At 45.1% G+C, this 9052-nt stretch overlaps 1 protein-coding gene across 4 annotated transcripts; it reads right to left on the bottom strand.

Moving 5' to 3' along the window:
- Nucleotides 1–427: 427 nt before the first annotated feature.
- LOC117859510 (transcription factor MAMYB) lies at nucleotides 428–4208 on the bottom strand. 4 transcript variants are annotated; one of them, XR_004641211.2, is made up of 3 exons: nucleotides 3092–4208; nucleotides 1668–1872; nucleotides 428–871 (listed from the first exon to the last, which is right to left on the bottom strand). XR_004641211.2 is itself a non-coding variant. In XM_034742629.2 (2 exons), the coding sequence occupies exon 1, from the start codon at nucleotides 4086–4088 to the stop codon at nucleotides 3123–3125; it is 966 nt and encodes a 321-aa protein (XP_034598520.1). In that variant the 5' UTR covers nucleotides 4089–4203; the 3' UTR covers nucleotides 428–871; nucleotides 3092–3122. The 4 variants fall into 4 exon arrangements, 2 of the variants coding, with proteins under 2 accessions (XP_034598520.1, XP_072150682.1); XR_004641210.2 differs by having other exon boundaries at nucleotides 1646–1872; XM_034742629.2 differs by lacking the exon at nucleotides 1668–1872 and having other exon boundaries at nucleotides 3092–4203.
- Between the last annotated feature and the right edge of the window lie 4844 nt (nucleotides 4209–9052).

Genomic DNA, 9052 nt, shown 5'->3' on the forward strand with positions numbered 1-9052 from the left:
TTAATTATTTATCCGACTGTGATTGCTTCAGATAGAAAGTGTGGCGCCACACTACCATCTGTGCTCCAAATCCTTTCTATCACTGATCCAGACTACAAAGCTACGAGCTACGCCAGTCCTAGAAAAGACACATTAATTCGTCACCTGTGAGTTCAAGAATCGTGTAGTAAAACTACACAATCCTACATACAGTAATGTTTTGAAAATATGGATTAAGAAAATGGTGGCAGAGAGTATCAATTTCACCAAAAATATAAATTCTTGCAACATTAACTGCCTTCTAGTTTCAGCAACTAGCCAATACTGTATAACAAAGAGCATCTCTCTAACCAGCCTCACATTTTTCAGCTTCTATTTCTCCAAATAGGAGACCCCTCATCCAAATTCCACCACCTACTTTCATGCGTGCTCCAACTGACCCCTCATATTTGCCTCCATATATTCCACCCATGTCTATTTTCTTAATTTTTTATATCTAAAACAAGTAATTGTTCGGTGTGCTATACAAAAACATTGCAGAACTGAGTGACTACTGTCCTAGAGCCAAAACATAACGTTGTTCTAGACACAAATCCACATTCTTTTGGTGTCCTGCAAACAAATTTCCCAAAAAGGAAATAGAATAAATCATGCAGTGGCCTGTTTGTTGCCTGTCCATCGGTTTGTTTCCATTGTCCAGTAGTAGCCTAGTAACTCTCATCTGTCTCAAGGGTTTCCCTGATTCTAGTTACAATTGGAAAAATTACATGGTCTGTACTAGAATTATGTCACTCTCCGTTATTCTTCTGGCATCTCCATGATTCAGTGGAGCTAGCCATGTAACTTTGTCCTCGCTAGCCAATGCATCTCATTCAGCCTGAGTACCTGACACCTGAAATATATTTAGGATTTCCCAATAAGTCAACATGCAATGCTATGTCCTATTAAGAATTTGTTGTTTAAAGTATACTGCAACCGTGCAACACTTCTGATTCAGGCCCTGAATCATCACAAGTTCTGATGTTCAGGTTCCATCTAGGTTTAAAGAAATCAAAATGAGGAAATCTCAACAAATGATAATAGGTCAAGAACGCATTTTGAATCAGAAGTTGAACATTGAAATCGTAACAGATGCTACAACACTCCATAGTATGACTATATCATAATCTTTTTCAGAATTTCTTCATGTTGATTTGTTGGCCCAAACCCAAACTGATTGCACATTTGCACTTAATAAAGACCTTCCAAGGAGAATAAAGAGGTTGTTTGTAAGTTGCAACTTTGTGTAGCACATTAGCAGTTCATTAAGCGGCTCTTTCTCCTAACAGTTTTTACTCTTACATGTTTTCAACGATATATAGTTATTTATCCTTTATGAGCTAGACTGCAAACATGTTAATGATATTTTTCTAGGAAAAGAACCTTTGTTTTAGACGAAGCTCAACCCATTTCCATTATGTAGAACGGAAATACATAGGGTGTGTTTGGTTGGCTTTTGGATTTTGCAAAAGCAAAAGCAGGTTGAAAAGCCCAACCAAAATCCAAAAGCCAACCAAAGGGCTTAAAAGCCACAGGTGCTTTAGGCCAAAAGCTGCTTTGCTCTAGTACAAAACCAAAATCATCTTCCCGCTGCTTTCAAGTGCTTTTGGAGCAAAAAATTACCCACCTGCCACTGGTTATGAACGTACCGGTTCGTTTCCTCCCCCGTTCTATTTCTTCTCCCGCACACGCGCAATCCGCCCACCGCTCCCATCCCCCGGCCGCCCGCCCCAGACGCCCGCTGCACCCCATCGCCCGCCGACCGCCACCTCCAGCTCGCCCTCGTGCTCCGCCTCTGCTCCGAGGCCTCCTCCGCGGTGGGGTGGACTGGCCAGCGGGAGGAAGAAGAAGAGGCTGACAAGCAGGACCCGCTTGTCAGTGAGAGAGGGAGAGAGTTGAGTGGGGTGGACTGTGGATGACATGTAGGGTCCACTCAACAGTTTATTCAAAAGCCACAGCTGCTCTAACCAAACGGCCTTCTGCTTTTCCCACAACTGCTTTCTCACAGCTGCTTTTCCATAGCCCACAGCTCATAGCAGCTTCTTCAAAAGCCACAGCCCAACCAAACATAGGGATAAGCTTATTGATGGAAAAAGAACATGTGATTGCTTCAAACAAAAAGTGTGGAACCACACTACCATCTATTTTCCAAATCCTTTCTTATCCCTGATCTGACTACAATGAGCTTTGCCAGTCCTACAAAGATATATTGATCACCTGTGAATCCAAGAGTCGTGGCCCTCGTGGAGTAGTTTTATTACACAATCCTACTTATAGAGTTTTATTTTAAAATATGGATCATAAAAATGGTGGAAGATGGTACCAATTTCACCTAAACATAAATTCTACAGCATATTCAGATTAACTGCCTTGTTAGTTTCAGTAACTAGCCAATATAACAGATAAGCTATTCTCCAAGGCTCCTATCCTGCAGGTGTTTTTCATTTGTGGGGGAAATATAGCAACAACCAATAGGAGAACAAAGAAGAATGCTGGTGTATCACCTATTACTGCATAAAATTGGCTAACTATCTTGGTAAGATTAATGAGCATCTTACTGTCAGATCAGCTAGATGCAATTCAAGTATCATTCTGGCCCACCAATCTACTCCCTCTGTTTTTTTAATATATGATGTTAGGACAAACGAACTAATTCAAAATTAGATTGTCCTGATATTTAAAAATGGAGGGGTAAAATGTCTTCAGCAGGGGCAATAGATCTTAAAACAATTTAAGCCAAGATAACCATATCTCATCTCAATAAGCTGTAATATTATCTCTATCAATAGGCTAGGCTACCCAGCTAGTACATACAGAACTTGCAGCCATAACAACACCCCAAAATGAAAATGAAGCCTGAGCTTTCAGACTTTTAATAGCAGGACTAGGCAGCCACCTAGGAGTGAACTCTTAAATTTACCTCAGTTCCTAACTAAACAAGACCTTAAACAAAGACTGAGCTTAATGTCATTACCTAATTGTTCAAAACAAGCATGATCATCGACAAATTAGCAACATGTGGTTCCACTGAAATATCAGTATTCTGAGAAGAAAAACGATGCAGAAATCTTACCCTCCCAAAATTGTCAGGCAAGGGCATTGTCCTATGATGCTGCCTCTGATGCCGCCTTGTTGCTCCGGAAGTCTCGCTTGAGCTCAGTGACCCTCTTCATGCACGCAGCCTTCGTCTTCCCGGGCACAGCAGCCGCCACCTTCTCCCACCTCATTGCAGTGTCCTTGGGGAACTCCTTGAGCGCGTTCAGCAGGGCCCGGTCATCCCCGGCGCTCCAAGCGCCATCAGCACTCTCTCCACCCCCGCCAGCATTGTCACCGGCATCGGGACCGTCGGCCCTCGGGTCGAGCGGCTTCCGCTTGCGCAGGAACTGCTCGAACGAGCCCCCGCCCGCCGCCGCGGCGCCCGACTTCGCCACGTGGATGACGCTCTCCGGCGTGCGGCGGCCGCCGAACACCGCGGCGATCTTCTCCCAGCGCTGGGGCTCCCCGGCCGGGTGCTTCACCATCTGCCGCCGGAGGAGCTCCAGCTCCTGGTCGGTCCACTCGCCGGCGTCCTCCTCCCTCTCGCCACCATCCACGGCGGCCCCACCGGCAGCCGCCGCCTTCTGCAGCGGCTGCAGTGACGCAGCCGATTGGACGGGAGCAGCGATCGGATCTGAGGGCTTCGTGGGCGTCGGAGCCGGGTTCTGGCGACGGCCGCGGCGGGGAGCGGGCGCTGAGTCCGGGATCGGTTCTTCTTGGGCCGGTTCCTGGGCGGGAAGGAGGCGGCCCCGGCCGACGGAGATGTCGCCGCCAGTGGCCGAGGAGGGCGCGAAGGGTGCGAGGAGGAGTGAGGAGGCGACCCACACGAGGAGGGAGGAGAAGATCTGGTAGGCCGGGGGGAGGTAGAACGCGGCGGCGAGGAGCGCGACGGCCGTGGCGGCGCAAGATGCGGCATGGGGGAGGGAGGGGGATGCTCTGGCCGTGGTGGAGGAGGAGGGAGAGGAGGTGGAGTTGGCGCCGGAATGGACGACGCGAGCTCGGGACTGGGAGTCCCAGGGGTCGACGAACTCCATGGCCGGCGCCGGCGCGAGGGATCGGAGTCTCGGAGATCGTCGGAGTCCGCGGAAGCGGCAAGGGGTAGCCTCGAATAGTCAAAGGGTGGTGGTCAGATCAGCGGACCCCAGATATCAGATGGTCTTTGGAAGAACAAGAGCACTGTTGGGATTTTTATTTTCAGCTTAAAATTGGAAAAGTTTGGCAAGAATTCGTGCTAATGCACCGGAGTTTGAAAAAATCGTCTATGGTTTGCAGAGGGTGAGCAGTAAAACTGCAAGGCACGTCGATGGAATAGATGTTTGCATTGGGAAAATCATATGACTTCAGTTAGCAGGTTCGATTAGTGAAATGACAACATTCCATAATGGTGACGTTACATTCCTACCTCCCCCATCTCAAATTGTAGTAGGCCGTTTTACCATTTCTATATTCATAATTTTTACTACATCTATATGTGTAGTGTATATGTAGATGAATAATAAAAACTATAAATTTAAAATGTTAAAACGAGCAATATTCTATCCCTACATTCAACAATTATTTATTTACTTTTATCTTTAGATAACAGAACATTAATTAATACCTCAGTCCACATCCATGAAGAACCAATGGTTTATCATTTAAAAAAAATTAATTCATTGTTTAGGGGAAAAAAAATCAAAACCTCGCACGTTAATTCTGCAACAACACATCTTGCATGGCGTTCGTAGGTCAGTTCCTGTCGGACTCGTATAACCGTATGCATACTTCCCCGGAGTACTCACAAGCTATATACGTGCATCCGGTTTAACTCAATTACAAAAGTGCATATGTTGGGAGCATCCGGTACGATTTTAACTCAATTACAAAAGTGCATATCAAAATAATTATAAATAATTCTCAAAGTATTTTTCTAACACAGGTTACCGTGTCATCCATCATCCACAAAATTTGAACTTAAAAAATAATTTGAATTATTTTCCAACAAACATGATCCTAAATTTCCACAACGAGCCTAATAGGCCGCTTGGGCCTGATGGGCCTAGTTTAGCATACAAATAGCCCATGTACAGTAGAACACACCACCGCCCCTGCCTGGTTGCTTGGCTGGCTCCTCTCCACTCCACCAGCCGCCGCAGGCCGCACCGTCATCTCGCAAGCACAAGCGCCCGCCGTCCTCCTCCACCTCCTCCGTCTGCTCCTCCCTCCTCACACCCCCGCTCGCGCCGTGGCCGCCACCTCCTGCGCCAGAATGACGGTGAAGCCGACAGCGATCCCGGCCCCGCACCTCGCCCTCGACGTGATCAAGGGCGGCGGCGCGGGGATGGAGCCGAAGAAGCGGGCGCGGCCGTGGACCCACATCGTCCGCTACGTCTCCCTCTACTACCTCGTCAACGTCATCGGCAACAGGATCACCATCGAGGGCTTCCGCCGCCTGATCGCCGCGGGCGACACCGACCTCGTGGCCCGCGGCCGCGCCACCGGGGGTCATCGCCGTGGGGAACCTCCTCCGGATGGCGTCGGCCTCGGCGGCGACGATCCTGTGGGACACGCGGCTGTGCCAGGACGTCGTCATGGTCGAGTTCATCCTGGAGACCCTGGCCGTGGCCCTATACGTGCACTTCACCATGGACGCGTTCGGTTGCTCCTGCCCCTGCCCGCATCAGTGTTGATCCCGTACATCGGTGTATGTGTCAAAATCCTATGGTGCCCTAGTTTTATTATCTATCTAAGGTTTGCTTTACTCAGTACTGATCGTTCATGAGTGGCAGCAACTAGTGGGGGTAAAATATGTATGTATGCTCGGTAAAAACCTGTCCTTTCAGCCTTTCAGACTATGAAGAAGAACTGGGTTATCCAATTTGGGCAGATTTGTTAAATGTTATGCATATCTTTGACATGCTCAGGGTGCTACCGCTAACGTGGAAAGAGTAATTAGATAATAGTTGTTCTGCAGCTAGAGTTTATAGATGGTCGGTATCCGTTGGTTAGATGACAGTGAATTTAAGGAGATGTTTGGGTTCAGCTGTTTCAGTTAAACGATTTGTGTAGGCAGGGAGGCAGGCAAGATTGACTGATGATAGTGACGTTCCATTTTAAATTCATGCCTATATTAAGCAATTCTATAGCCAGTACTGGTCATTAACGAATGGCTGCAACTAGTGGGGGTTAAAATATGTACGGATGCTCGGTAAAAACTTGTCCTTTCAATCTTTCAGATTAAGAAGATTGAACTGACTATCCAATTTGGGCAGATTTGTCGAATTTTACTCCTATCTTTGACATGCTGGGTGCTGCTGCTAACATGGAACTAGTAGCTACATAATAGTTGTTCAACAGCTAGGGTTTATAGTTTGTCAGTATCCATGGGTCAGATACTCAGATAACAGTGAGTTTAAGGAGATACTGAAACAGCAGGCATCAGGCTCAGCTGGTTCAGTTAAACGGTTTGTTCAGGCAGTTTGGTTGCCACATCGGTGCAAATTGGTATACACTGGTATTTGGTATAGGCGTTGAAATCCAATAGTTTCCTAATTTCTTGCCTAAGGTATGCTTTAGACGTACTTATCATTAACGAATGACAGTAGCTAGTGGGAAAAAAATATGTATGTATTCTTTCAGTAGATTAAGAAGAGAACTGGTTATCCAATTTGGGCAGATTTGTAAAATTTTAGGACTATCTTTGACATGCGCAGAGTGCTACTGCTAATTTGGAAAGAATTACGAGATAGTAGTTGTTCAGCAGCTAGGGCTTATAGTTTGCCGGTATCCATCCGTCAAATGGCAGTGAATTTAAGGAAATATTGAAACAGCAGGCATCAGATTAGCGGGTTCCGTTAAACTGTTTGTGCAGGCAGTAAAGAAACATCAGCATCATAAACTGAAAGGACGGGGTATCTTAGTTTCTTGATTAAGGATTTATTCAGTACTGATCGTTAACGAATGACAGAAACTAGTGGGGGTAAAATATGCTTGTATGCTAATTAAAAATCCGTCCTTTCAGTTTATGAAAAAGAATCAGACCGATCTTGGGATTTGAGGGCTATCTTTTATACACTTTAAGGGTGCTACTGCTAACTTGGGAAGGTTAACCAGGTTATGGGAAGATACGTGGATCCTTGATGGTTCTTGACCACTTGAATTTCCGTAGTTGGATGAAAGGGTTCAACATCTAGTGTTTTCAGTTTGACAGGCATATGGCGATCAAATTGAATTTCAGGAGATGTTTAAATAGCAGACACAAAATTTATCTGCCAATTACGACAAATTTTGCCAGTATCCTTGATGGTTCTTTGACATGCTGGGTGCTTCGCTTGGCATGAAGTAGTATTTCCCATTTTCTGAGGGAATCAAACCATTTCTTGTTGAATTACAACAAATTTTGTGTTTTCCAAATAGGTTGTAACAGGCTGGACATTGAACTAATATGTATCACTTATGTTGTAAGACTGAGCCATTAGATATAATATCACATTTCGCTTGTCTAGTGCAACAATTTACCAAGAGCATGCAGGTGCCCTTTGCATTGCATTTGGCCAGGTGCATTGGATATTAAGCATCCTATTGGAAACTTGGTGAAGGCAGCCAGAGATTTGGTCACCAGTTGAAGTTCCTCAGTTGAGAGTTGAAATTATAAAGTATTTGTGGAACGCCAAGATGATTGGCTTGCCTAGTTCAATTGAATGATTTGTGCAGGCAGGAAAAATTTTACTAGTCAATTAGGTTTGTTTTCACGGAACCTTATTACTGTTGCCCAATTCACTAATAAATTATTGTACGAACGGTTGCAGTCTGCCTTTTGTGTTTACAGCCCTGACGAAGGAGCTGTGCAAACTGACGGTCCTTATGAACAAGTTCTTCTCATGGCTGTACAAATTTTAAAAAATGCCAATTATTGAATTTCAAATCATGAAAGATTTCTATAAATTACTGCGCAAATTTATCCAACCCCGAATCTGGGCCCAAACAACTCTTTTTCCTTGGGCCGTGCCCATTGCCAGTCAGGCTTCTCAGTCCGAAGTTTCTTGCAGAAAACAAAACTCTGCTGCTCTCGCAAGAGCATTCTTCTCGTGGAAATGTTGTCATTTCAGTTGTTAGGTATTGTTCTGAATATTTCCGCTTATGCTACTTTCAAATCAGTTTTTTTACCTACACCGGATCCGGGTGACAGGTTACACGTAGAGTTAGATGTTGGAAAGGTAAGTTCCCTTTTGTAGACATTTATCAAGCAAGGAAACTTCACATGTAGAGCTAGCATGACGAGCCAAGGAACCCTTGTTCCGGTTTATTAAACGAAAGGAGAAACAATATAAAGCTGATAGCTGTTTTGAAAAAACTGAGGTTCTCTGCTCATATATGATGCACTTGTGACTTGTTTTGTATTGACTGTAACTGAACGCATACTACTACTTCTATACTTGATTCCAGGGAGAACCGCAAACAGTACGAGACGGTGCGTTTTAAAAGATGCCAATGGTGATGCCTGCCCAACTGATGTACTTGTTCCTGCAACTGACCCATATACTGGCCCAATTCGCGAGTTCCCTCCTCTTCAACCTCCAGCCAGATCTTGAGTCCCTCCAAGCTCCCTGCCCCGACTTTGAATCTGCCCCCTGACCCCCTGTGTGCTAGTGTGTACATAACATGTGATTCTTAACATTGAAGAACAATAGATCGATTGGAAATCGATCATTGATCTTTTACCATTCAGCTCCGAACCCGTGCTGATAATGTGTTGAGAAATCATTCCATCGATCGGTGCATGCATACACACACAGAGCATAATACTGTACACATGAGATAGAGAGAAGTGGAAAGCTTTATTTCACATATGTACGAAGTACACAAATGGGTATTTGGATCTTCAGTCCGAATTAAAATTCATGTCACATCAAATATTCGGAGGCTAATTAGGACGACTAGATATGAGCTAATTATAAAACTAATTACACAGATGGAGGCTAATTCCCGAGACGAATCTATTAAGCTTAATTAATCCATC

Source organism: Setaria viridis, chromosome 6, assembly GCF_005286985.2.
Source record: "Setaria viridis chromosome 6, Setaria_viridis_v4.0, whole genome shotgun sequence".
NCBI classification, from domain to species: domain Eukaryota; kingdom Viridiplantae; phylum Streptophyta; class Magnoliopsida; order Poales; family Poaceae; genus Setaria; species Setaria viridis.